This window comes from Antennarius striatus, chromosome 9 (genome assembly GCF_040054535.1).
Source record: "Antennarius striatus isolate MH-2024 chromosome 9, ASM4005453v1, whole genome shotgun sequence".
NCBI lineage: Eukaryota > Metazoa > Chordata > Actinopteri > Lophiiformes > Antennariidae > Antennarius > Antennarius striatus.
The window spans coordinates 11,641,406-11,652,837 of record NC_090784.1 but is presented as its reverse complement, the minus strand read 5'-3'; the positions used below and the strand labels follow the sequence as shown (position 1 = coordinate 11,652,837).

The following is an 11,432-nucleotide window of genomic DNA, read 5'->3' as shown; positions in this document are numbered from 1 at the left end:
ATATGCACATATACAGTGTATATTAAATTTCTTTTTCTTTTTTTTATACAAATTTCTGAGAAGGTTCAATAAATACAACAATAAAATAATAATGATTTTTCATAGTTCAGGCTTTACAAGGCTAATTTGAGAGAATAGATTCACAAACTGCATAACTTAAACTGAGTCCTGAAATTTTTTTCACACACAGACAATTAACAAAATAAAAGTCTTCCACAAGTCAGTTGTCTTATTTTCATTCACTGCATTGGAAGGAACCAAAATCAAGTGTCCTAAAAACATTTAGCCCATTGTTAGCCTGCAGGCTATTTTTGATATATATCGTGGTCTCCTTATTCACCAGTGCTTGCGGCATGTTAATTGTGAAACAGTGATTCGTCACATGACACCTCATACAGGTAAAACAGGAATGTGCTGGTGGGGGCAAAAGACACTGGAAATGGGGTTACTCAATGCGTCCGCAAAACACCACAAACAAAACAGCAAGTCTAAAAGCTACACATGCAGTCAATAATAATTCTGACACATTTCTCTTTTGTAGTTTTCTTGACATGGGTCAATGCAAACTCTCTTTTTTTTAACCTTTTCAGAACAAATCAGGTTTTACAGAGATTTATTTTTTGTTTTTGATGCAGACTGCCTCTTTCTGTAGCCTTTTCAAGACACAAACAATACGTTCCTATGGTTTTAATGGTTGGATAAAACTGGATAAAACACAAAAATCCCTGAACTATGAATGGGACCACAAAAGAAAATGTGTTCATAGACAACTAATAGTTGAGTAGATCTCAAACGTTTTTCATCTTTTGTCATCATTATAGGTTAGACCAAGGTTTCTAAACACCTATGTCATGATTTAAAATAAGACTGAAAGAAATGTCCCTGAAATCTGGCTGATTGCCTGCACTGCTTCTTCCTTTTGCAACAAACAACAAAGACAAACCCCAGGATTTTATTTCCTTTTTGTCAGAACCAGCCAAACAAGTTTCTTCTTTTGCTGAAGGCGGAAAAAGCCTGCCTGGTACAACAGAGTCACCTCAGGGAGACGAGCTTGCCAACAATAATCAGAGAGAGGAAAAGTAGGCTAGAGACTGAAGGTAATGCAAAAGAAAGAGCTGTTTATATTCAAACTACAAGAATATAGGATTTTCACTTGACGGAAACTCTGCCAGCATGGAGTAATTTCTGGAAGTTATGGGTAATAAAAAGTTAATAAAAAGCATAAACAAGCATGTAGATTTTTATTTTGTTAAAAGTTACATATGTACAAATAAAAAACTAAAACAAATGGTTTAAAAACCCTTAACTTGACATCAATTTAAAAGTATTTACATCAATATATGGCTTTAAAAAACAGTTTTCATTTAATCATACTATTTAACCAGTCTAAATGACAGGCCTCGATAAACCCATACAATTGCACGCATAACTGCTTGCATAAACAATCACAAGGCAAGAATGAGGACGGTTCTGCTCAACCATCAGTCTTTTTCCTCTGGCCTGACTCCTAAGACTGAATGGAGTGTATTCACTTAAAACACTGCGTACAAATACATAAAATGTTGAATAGTCTTTCCCAGTGTAACAAAAACTTTTGTTTCAGTGGAACATTTACTGCACATATATATATATATATATAAAAAAGTCCATGAACTTAAATGAGACTCCACAAACATTAGCAGAATACTTGAAGTACAACAGCCCAGGTTAAAGGTGCTCCATTCAGTAACAGCAAACACAAATAACAGCAGGATAACATTGTCCATGGAGTTGGCCACATCACTTTACCAGCATCGGCACACTCCAGTGTTTTCTTTCAGAGAATAAGAGGAGCACCTGAAGAATCTGTTTCAGTGTCGTGGTGGTAAGGCGAGTAGGCTGTGGCGGTGCTGGAGGAGTACGCTGTGAGAAAAAGAAAGGTATTTGATGGAAACAAACAAAATCAGTGACAGCAGATGCTACGTGTCTTGCACAAAATGGAGACGTCAACTATCTGGATTTGGGCCAGATCGCTGGTACATTCCCTGACTGTTGTGATTGTGGAAACAATTCAAAGACGTGTAACAAGACACCCGTCCTTCTACCAGCACCTTCTCAGGACAATAAGAGGCAGCTGTGCAGTAATCCATCTGTAACCCAAGATGTTCCCTAAAAATTTCTTAATATGAGATATTTTGTGGCATCTATTTAAGGAGACTTAATCTGCTGCTCTATCAGTGGTGTAGCATGACTGCTGAGCTGGAGGGGCTAATGAGGCAGAATGATAGGTGGGTGGGAGGTGGTAGATGAGGGCAGGCAGGTAATGATTGACTGTAATATGCAGAGGAAGGGATGGGAATGTGAGGCTTTCACTGTTAAAAGAGTGATATGTCATTGGAAAGTACAGAGGAGGTGAGAAAAAGCCTGCAGCTGCAGCAGGTACAATAGACGGCAAAGACAGAGCCTCAAACGCTCCAAGTAATTATACCTGAACAGCCTGAATCACCAGGCTGTATAAAGGCTACAGCTTTATCAGCACAGAATTATCTAACCACTAACACCACACGTTAATTCTGGTACGCTAGTGAAATCAAAGGAAGGCATGAATATATTTACGTCGTGTACTCACTTCTCCCGCTGTAATGCCTCATTTTCCTCGCAAGCTCATCCGATGGGGTCTCGTCTGATACTTTCACCTCTGGAACTAAGACAGGGGATAAAGGGACAGAGTGAATCAACGCAGACAAGGAGCTATGACACTGATATTAATGTGGTCATCTCTGATGTTGTGCAAGAACGCATTCTGAAGACAGTGTGTGCAAGCGTTAACTTGCCTCAGACTAGCTGCCTATTGTTTGGTAACTGCTTCTAAAATGCCTCAAGTATTACGGATTAAAACGATGATCCGAACAAATGTGCTTCAGCAGCGTTCCAACAAATTCTATGAGTCATTATGGGAAGAGAGTTCAGATGACTGGAGTATTTGTTGTGTTACGGTTAGGTGTCGGATGTAGCTGCTTTCATGTGCTGTCTATAAATATTTGTAATAACAATAATGGTGATATTAATGCCAACTGTTCTAAAAACTACTGGACGATGTTCTTACAGTCGCTGCTCATGAAGGTGTTAGTCATGGTCTCGTTGCCGCTGTCAGGCAGAGTCCCTTCGCTCCTCCCGTTCAGACGCTGCCCTGTAGAATGATGGCTCTTGTTCCTCTTGCCCTTCCTCGTGCTGATGCGAATGACTCCGTGCACCAGTTTGCACTCGGCCTCTTGTTCCTCCAGGTTGTAGTCCTGGGCGATGCTGTAGATGAGCTCACTGATCTCGTTGGTCTTACGGGAGAAAGAGGAGTCGGAGGTGCACTTGGCCAGCTGGTCGATCTGGTGCAGGGCATACAGCTCCAGCAGCTTCTTGGTTATCAAAGAGTCAATGTCTGTGCCTGTGTCACTTAGGTCATCCAGGTCATAGTCTTCACGGGATAACAGGCTGGTGTTGCTGATAGGACGCTGACTTTCTCCCTTACCAGGCGAGCGGATCCGTCTTGGGGCAGTAACTGGATACTTCACTTTCTCACCTGCGATGCGCACATCTGGGTAGCGGAAGCTGTCGCTCGTGGGCAGTTTAGAGGGTTTAGTAGACCTGGACTCTACAGGAAGGCCAGCAGTGGGGTTGGTTATAGCCATGCCATTGGGAGGGTGAGGCTCACTACCTGCTTTAGGGGGGTGGTCTGTGGAGCTCTCATTAACAGGGAGGCAGGGTTCCCGGCTGCCGTAGAATCCACAGGTTAGTACACAGCAGACGAGAGCCTTACAGCCCCTCCAGCCCATGGAGGTGCAGGAGCCACAGGCATGCCTGCTGGTGGGGGCTTTGTCAGCTGACCCAGGAATAAATCCTATCGTCTCCGATCCCCGTCCCGTGCCGTTTCTGCTTCTTTTCTGTTCTGTCTGGTGGTTTCTGTTGTTGCGAACGTACTTATTCTCGGAATACCGGGAGTGGCCACCACGGTGCTCATGCAGATGCTCCCCATGAGGATCCTTGTAGTAATCCTGGCTAGACGTGCCCTCCTTGGATATAGTCCGAGTCTGCCTGTACTTTTCTGTTCTGGAGCTGGAGGTGTGGTGTTTGTGGTGGCGAGACGCCTGGGGAGCCCCTGAGCTGTGGCCAGGCATGGCTCAGGAAGCCTGGGACCTGGAGAGGGGCATTAAGACATAATGACTGGGGTAAAACCCAACACAAGTCCTGCAGGTCAAACACCACAAATGTTAACTCCTGGGAAATTTAGAGAATGTAAATAAACTTAAAGTACTGATTGCTGGACTGATTTTTTTTTTTTTTTAAAGTGTCTCATTCCGTCGCGCCCTTAAAGCTTCTGAGAACAACAGCAAATGTGCAGGAAAGCATTTCACAAGGAAACTCATTCGATACCCATCTGGTTTTAAATTTATCGATAGGATGGTGACTTACCGCATAAGAGGAAACACTTGAGTTTGTCTTTTATGCCAGAAAACAAGTTCAGCAATCAAACCGCGGAAGTGTCACATAAGAAAGACTTTCTGCTAGCTCCTCATAGACAGAAAGAAAGACTTCGACCGCCCGCAGGTTTCCAGGTGACTTCACCTCCGACGGAAAAGAAATATTAAATCCGAAAATCGAGCGTCCCGAACGAATAAAACCACCCAGCTCATTCTCTCTTCTCCTTTACGTGGGAACTTAGTCTTGTTTAGCCGAAAGTCTTCCAGTGTTTGGCTATTACCTGCGGCTACAGCTAATCCCAAACCCGACACCCACCCACACAGGTGAGCCGTGACGTCACTGACCGGATGCAGAGGCACGGAGAACGGAAAGAGAATAAAAGTGAAGAAAGAGCAGAGAATTAAAAGGACGAAATAAAGAAAATGAGAACATTACAACGAATGTGATCAAAAACATTTTCCTTGCATGACGCTAATGTTGTGTCACGTGATGTTCTGTGCGCTGATCCTCGCGCACAGAAACACGTGACCAGGTAGGTCATGAAAGCGCCCAGCTGCAGAGCCTCCACTATCCTTCATTGTGTCCTATTTTCTCCCTCTATGGAAACACTTCATCAACTTCTCCCTGAGCTGCATCAGTAGGACCACCTCGACTGGAGAAAAAAAAAACCCAAGAGCAAGAACATGAAACACAAACAATTTATTTACAATCAATGTAGAGTAGAGAGTAAAGTAGGACTTTATTCACCCCTTCAGGAGGTTCCATCAGGGAAATTAATTAATGTAGTGGATATAGGAAGTTTCACATCATCGCCCATTTATAAATAAGCCTCTTCCATTGTATTACATAATATCATCATATCATGAATTCTAGCACAATGATTAATCAAATTAAAGTCAGTGTTTTTATTTTACTGAAACATACATAGAAATGCTTTATGATCTATTCTAGGTCTATGTTGCTTGTTTCTTTTTTTTCTTCTTCTTTTTTTTTTTTTTACAGTTTCTTAGGCCAACATACATTTTCCATATCACTGATCTATTTTCTATGTCCCTTATCTTTCTGCCTATTGTATAATTTAAGTCTTGACACTACTATGGGAGAACCAAAGAAACCACAGCTGGGCTGTCTAGTATGCTTTCTATTTTACATGTATTTTTATCTACTGTATATTTATCTACTGTATGTGTGTGTGTGTGTGTATATATATATATATATATATATATATATATATATATATATATATATATATATATATATATATATATATATATATACAGATTTTTTTTTGCAAAAGCCTATGATAAAACAATATTGAGGTCAATTCATAATCACTTTCACATGCTCCAGTGTCCTAGAAAAACACAAAGGCACAATTAATGTTAAATTTAAGAAAAACTTCACTTCAAGTTGTAGAAGCAAAAGGCTCATAAATGTAAATGTAATTGACATAAACTAGTTACGTCTGTCACCTTCATATTTTGTGGGATTAGCATAGCTCCATTTAAACATCATAGGCTCATTGGTGGAGAACTCTTCACCTGTTTGAGGTGTGTGTCTGCAGGAACATGGATGATACAGGTATCATTAGGAATCTGCGATGACAGATCTAATCCTAAATGCTTTTGTGCCCTGCTGCCACTGTTTCCCTCTGAAATGTGTCCAAGCCGAGGGTCTGAGTCAATTTCATATCTGTAGTGATATCCCGCGATTACATCCCGACAGGCATCTCTCATTTCAATGATCCACTTCTTCATACCTTTGCGATTCAAGTAGAGAACAAAGAGAAAGACCATCCCCACAAACCCCAGCACCAGACCCAGGAAGACGTAGGATGTCTGAAGGGTGAGGTCAGCCACCTCGTCTTGAACTGGAACAACACATCCAATCGCCTGTTCACTGAGCCCCTGCAGCCGGGCATCACTTAGATCTCTTGGTAAGGCACACCTTACAGAATCCACATCTATCTCACCTCTTGATTCATTCAGCCAGAGCAGAAAGCTGTGGATCTCACAAGAGCAGGTGTAAGGGTTGTCACCCAGTAGGATTTGGATGTTCCCAAGCATTTCCAGCTCCTGCAGAGCATCAGCCATGAATGTCCTGAAGGCGTTACGTCTGAGGTCCAGCAGCTGCAGACGGCTTATGCCAGAGAAGGTTTGACTGTAGATTGCCATCAAGGTGTTGTTGGAAAGGAGGAGATGCTGCAGGTTTGGGAGGTGGGCAAACATGCCTGGAGGTAGCCGGACTAGGTTGTTCCCAGAAAGGTCAAGGCGGAGGAGACCCCTGAGACCACCCCAGCGTAGAACGGTGGTGAGGTCTGTGAGAGCGGAGGAGTTGTAAAGCGAGCAGCTGAGGTTGAGCTCCTGGAGGGGACTGGAAGGTATGCTGAGGGCTTCTGGATGGATGAGAGCCAGTCGGTTCCCACTCAGGTCCAGGAAGTGCAGGTTGAGGAGGGCAGAGAAGCTGCGTGATGCCATCTGTGTAATCCTGTGGAGATGACTAACACTGTAACATGTAGTCTTACAGATCTGATGCTATCATCATGCTTGGATTCAGTTATCTGTAACTCCACGTATCATCACAGTAAAAACATGAAAACCACATATGGAGAAAATGTATTTATTAGGTATAACTTAGTTATTTTATCCCACACATATGTATTAATGTACAGTAAACAAAACAGATAATGACAATCTCACCTATTATTGCTTAAAATGACATTGGTGACATTCTCCAGCTCTGCCAACGACTCAGGTCCGATCTGTTGTATATTATTCCCAGTGATTATGACAGTCCTTGCATAGTCCGGAAAACTTTGCGGTACCATGATCAGATCCTTGGAAACACATTTCACCATGCAATTGATAGCAAAACACTCGCAGCCAAAAGGACACTCCAGACACTGATATGGTGCCCAAAAAAGAACTCCTAAAAACAATTCTACCCTAAAAACACACATTTCTAAATTGTAGCCAATTAAAGGAGAAAGAAACACTAAAAATAGGTATGAATTACAACAGCAAAAAATATTTCTTGTGAATCAATTAGTCAAATTCTAAGCAGCAGTGGGAAAGAGTACGAGAGTAACAGTTCCCCTGAATCTGCTGCTCTCAGGGTGTGAAGAATCCTGGGAATTGATGGAAGTTGATATCACACACAATCTGCTGGGGGAAAAGGTACGTGGTCCCCTTAAAGGTACAGAACACAATCACAGCATCCAGTCTGTGAAACACGGTGCACCACAGTAAGGTCAAAATAAAATGGGGAAAAAAGGGTCTTCACACAAGTGTGTTGTGTATAACAATTGGGTACTGCTTATAATGTGTCAAATTTGGAATTAGAATAATATTCCTGCACGAGGATGCACAGTTAGTGTGGAGAAAACAATTACATTGTTAAAGAAAAGACTTTGCATAGTTGCATTTAAACAACGGACCAAGGGGGTAAGGGGGTGATTTTTACAGCACAACACCACTACTTATCACATGCGAGTGCTGCAGGATCAGGTCTACTGATCCATTCTACAGCGATTAATCATGGAGAAGCACATTTGACAGTCTGGATCCACATTAATCACTGCCAATCTTGAAAAATGCATCTCAGGTTTCAAAAGCATTTTACCATGGAAAGCAGAACCTTGCTTTATAATACCTTTAAAGGCTCAACATGTGAAAAACAAAAATGTATGTACAACTGTTTTACAAATACTGTAGCTGTTGCATCATCCTAAATCACAAATACATAAAGAAAAACAGACAAAACTTGAAAATTTGAAAGCATACATTAATCATTGACTTCAGAACCATCGACTGAGCATCCAACAGACAGGGCACCAACAAAGCAGACCTTCATTTAGATTCTTCCAAAAGAGCCACTTATAATAGAAGTCATTGAACCACCAGAGATTATGACTCATCTAGCTGAGCTGCTCATTGGATTATCGGAGGTTGAATGTCAGGATGAAGGTAGCGAGGACGCCGCAGAGCATGCAGAAGGGAAGCCAGGTCTTGAGGAATGCAGCCCAGCTGAAGGGGGAGACAGGGAGGGAGGTGGTGAGAGAGGGGGGGTAACATCTGTAAGGGTAATGAATGAGCCACCCCTGGATACCATGAGTGTGTGTGTGTGTGTGTGTGTGTGTGTGTGTGTGTGTGTGTGTGTGTGTGTGTGTGTGTGTGTGTGTGGCAGGCAGCACCAACACCTTGTCTTGTATATTTTTGGACAGACAAGGACTTACACAGTGTGCTGAAGTATCACAAGGTCCAACTGTTTAACTCCCAGGGGGCCACAGCTCCCCTCTCGTCCTCCTGAATGCACCTCACCCTTGATCCAAGTCTCCTTCCCCCCCCTGTGGTGCTTTGAGCCCCACCAGGGGTGACCTTCTGTGGTGACACCGGGGGTGGGGTGAGGGGGATGCCACTGTCAGTGATGAATTACACGACACCTCGTTTTTTATCAGCCTACTGTGGTGTGGGAGTACATGTGCACACGAAGCACAATCTGTGACACTGCTGTGCTCTATGTGGGTCAGCAGAGAAGAATGAAGGGGTTCTCTGAGCCACATGTTTAATAATGCTCACCAGCACACAGGTACATAGATACAAAATATGGCTCACATGTTTATGATGACGAAGCTTCAGGGAGACTGTCTCAGTATTCTCATCAACCACATTTTACCCAAATAAACTAATTTGTATCTAAATGTTAGTGCATGTAGCATATAGTGTGATCAGAAAAGTTCAGGGCCGGACATGAACCAAAATATAATCAATCTAGGCTGAAGCGGCACCATCAAGGTCAATTTAAGATCACATTCTAATTGGCATAATTAAAAATTAATTATGATAAAATAATGATAATGAGTCAAGCTATGGGACAATGAAACACTATGTTCTCTGCACACAGACAAGGCATACAATACCCTGTAACAGTGTCACTTAGCAGGTGTGCACAGAAAGCAGCAGTGCTAACACCATGGAGCAGAGCTTAGAGTTGGAGACTAAAATTTTAAAAATGTGGTAATTAAAAAAGGTAAAAGAAAAATTAATGAAGAAAAACTAGTGATCAACTGTCTGTGAGTAGCAACTAAATAAAAATGAATTTGAAAGTTTCCTGTAAACTGATGAGTCCTCAGGAGTGATGTGGGTCACACAGCATATCTAACATTCAGAGAAAATAATCTGCATGTTATTACATATCTAAATGTGTGTGTGTGTGTGTGTGTGTGTGTGTGTGTGTGTGTGTGTGTGTGTGTGTGTGTGTGTGTGTGTGTGTGTGTGTGAGACAAACATTCATGGCTGATTTCTAAATGAAAACAATGAGCGAAGCATAAGACTAACAAAATAATCCTGGATTTTATTTATACATCTACGAAGGAACACCCCAAGAAGTTTCACATGAATGTTTCCCATTTCCTGACAAACAGCTGACAAACTCCTATAATCTTGTTCCATTTGGAGTGAATGATAAAGTATTCAAATATTGCAACCCAATATACACACCTTCGACAGATTAAAGAAACATTTGTTATCACACTTACCTCACATGTTTACCATGAATGAAAGATAACACACACAGGTTCACCATGTTCCAGGATGTGCTATTGTCGTAGCGCATAAGGTTGAGGGCCATGGCTACGTGGGAATGGCAGTTATCTAAGCACAGGTTGTGCTTCAACAACAAAGAGAAGATAAACATTACAAGAATAATAATAAAGTGACATTTTACTATGCATATCAAAAATCAACAAGCTTGTCTTACTGTTCTACATTTGTATTCCTCAGAAGCATCATATACTGCTTTGTCCCACGTTGTAGCCCCACTGCCATAAACTTTGTCAACATCAAGCTTCCAATACCTGCAATGTTAGTGATCAATCAATAAGCTAATTTATAGTTTGATTAGTTGTGACTTATATGTTGTATTACTACTAAATTACACTAAAGAGATTTTAAAAACCATCACTTATAAATAAATGCTTATTGATCACTGTGTGATAGTTTATGGGTAGTGTCATGGGGGGGTAGTTTCAGGTATGTGGATTAATGACTGAGCTTTCAGAATTATGATACGGTAACTCGGTATGTGGAGAGATATTGAAAAAAAAGCCTTGTCTCTATAAAATTATAACCAATTTTAAGATAGTAATGAATAAACAAAATTCAAATTGGGACCAAGAAGTAAATGGTGCATTTTAAAATCCTGTGAATAAAATAAATAAACTTACTTTGTCGGTCTACCAAATCCCATGTTGTCTTCCTGGAACAGTGAACATGAAAACACATCATGAAGCCATCAAATGGAGTTAGTGGGGATACAGATGTGCTCGAGTGGACGTGGAACTCATTTCCACACCTGAGATTTCTGGTTTGCATTTTGAAGATTTTCACCTGAATGAACTGTTTGTCGAGGTGAACTGATTAATGCATTACTGCTGATTAACACATGAGCGAATGTAGTTAAAACAGAGAACTCACCGAGACAAAGTATGAACCTGCAAAATCTCGTATGATCCCTGAAGAGGTGCAGATGCCCATGTGACCGACGAACGGGAGAACCCACCTGCAGGACACACACCAACACACACCAACACACCGGCGTCTCATTCAGAGGGAACATGAGGGAACAACAAATCTGATATTTGAGGGAACAACAAATCTGATATTGGAGGGAACAACAAATCTGATATTGAACAGCTAGCATAAATCTGCATGCTAAGTGCAGCTACCTTAGCAAGACCGGAAATAATGCACACACTGCGTGTGTGTGTGTGTGTGTGTGTGTGTGTGTGTATGTGTGTATGTGCGTGCGTGCGTTAGCATCTTACGATAAAATAGGAATAGGTGTCCACACAATGCAATAAGGATAGCGGCTGCTTTTTCGGTCGCTTTTCGTGAAATCCCCGTGGTAATTCAACATGACGTCGGAACCCTCCACCTCCTCCATCACAAACCGGATGACAGACGCGCGCAGACAGCGCGCGC

The 11,432-nt window shown here is 41.8% G+C and overlaps 3 protein-coding genes across 5 annotated transcripts; all 3 read right to left on the bottom strand.

The window, feature by feature from the left end:
- Window positions 1-1,250: 1,250 nt before the first annotated feature.
- On the bottom strand, window positions 1,251-4,748 carry kdf1a (keratinocyte differentiation factor 1a). The gene is made up of 4 exons (XM_068324514.1): window positions 4,444-4,748; window positions 3,086-4,167; window positions 2,609-2,683; window positions 1,251-1,902 (listed from the first exon to the last, which is right to left on the bottom strand). Exons 2-4 carry the CDS (start codon window positions 4,146-4,148, stop codon window positions 1,817-1,819), a joined length of 1,224 nt encoding a protein of 407 aa, XP_068180615.1. The 5' UTR covers window positions 4,149-4,167; window positions 4,444-4,748; the 3' UTR covers window positions 1,251-1,816.
- A 255-nt stretch (window positions 4,749-5,003) lies between these two features.
- Window positions 5,004-7,423, bottom strand: LOC137601999 (trophoblast glycoprotein-like). 3 transcript variants are annotated; one of them, XM_068324513.1, is made up of 3 exons: window positions 7,152-7,423; window positions 5,994-6,939; window positions 5,004-5,104 (listed from the first exon to the last, which is right to left on the bottom strand). In XM_068324513.1, exons 1-3 carry the CDS (start codon window positions 7,409-7,411, stop codon window positions 5,087-5,089), a joined length of 1,224 nt encoding a protein of 407 aa, XP_068180614.1. In that variant the 5' UTR covers window positions 7,412-7,423; the 3' UTR covers window positions 5,004-5,086. The 3 variants fall into 3 exon arrangements, with proteins under 3 accessions (XP_068180614.1, XP_068180612.1, XP_068180613.1); XM_068324512.1 differs by lacking the exon at window positions 5,004-5,104 and adding an exon at window positions 5,797-5,806 and having other exon boundaries at window positions 5,925-6,939; XM_068324511.1 differs by lacking the exon at window positions 5,004-5,104 and having other exon boundaries at window positions 5,756-6,939.
- Window positions 7,424-8,342: 919 nt separating this feature from the next.
- LOC137602002 (transmembrane protein 222-like) lies at window positions 8,343-11,400 on the bottom strand. The gene is made up of 6 exons (XM_068324515.1): window positions 11,276-11,400; window positions 10,926-11,010; window positions 10,676-10,707; window positions 10,210-10,306; window positions 9,989-10,119; window positions 8,343-8,477 (listed from the first exon to the last, which is right to left on the bottom strand). Exons 1-6 carry the CDS (start codon window positions 11,392-11,394, stop codon window positions 8,390-8,392), a joined length of 552 nt encoding a protein of 183 aa, XP_068180616.1. The 5' UTR covers window positions 11,395-11,400; the 3' UTR covers window positions 8,343-8,389.
- Window positions 11,401-11,432: the final 32 nt, after the last annotated feature.

What these genes read in the sequence shown, in the direction of transcription:
- LOC137602002 (XM_068324515.1), bottom strand. Translation starts at nt 11,394, where the DNA reads ATGGAGGAGGTGGAGGGTTCCGACGTCATGTTGAATTACCACGGGGAT. An exon ending in CAGGTTCATACTTTGTCTCG is followed by an intron (nt 10,708 to 10,925) that starts GTGAGTTCTCTG and finishes TCACTGTTCCAG; the next exon opens with GAAGACAACATGGGATTTGG. An exon ending in AGGAATACAAATGTAGAACA is followed by an intron (nt 10,120 to 10,209) that starts GTAAGACAAGCT and finishes TTGTTGTTGAAG; the next exon opens with CACAACCTGTGCTTAGATAA.
- kdf1a (XM_068324514.1), bottom strand. Translation starts at nt 4,148, where the DNA reads ATGCCTGGCCACAGCTCAGGGGCTCCCCAGGCGTCTCGCCACCACAAA. An exon ending in CACCTTCATGAGCAGCGACT is followed by an intron (nt 2,684 to 3,085) that starts GTAAGAACATCG and finishes CCCCTGTCTTAG; the next exon opens with TTCCAGAGGTGAAAGTATCA. An exon ending in GAGGCATTACAGCGGGAGAA is followed by an intron (nt 1,903 to 2,608) that starts GTGAGTACACGA and finishes TTTTTCTCACAG; the next exon opens with CGTACTCCTCCAGCACCGCC.
- LOC137601999 (XM_068324511.1), bottom strand. Translation starts at nt 7,411, where the DNA reads ATGTGTGTTTTTAGGGTAGAATTGTTTTTAGGAGTTCTTTTTTGGGCA. An exon ending in GTCATTTTAAGCAATAATAG is followed by an intron (nt 6,940 to 7,151) that starts GTGAGATTGTCA and finishes TCATCTCCACAG; the next exon opens with GATTACACAGATGGCATCAC.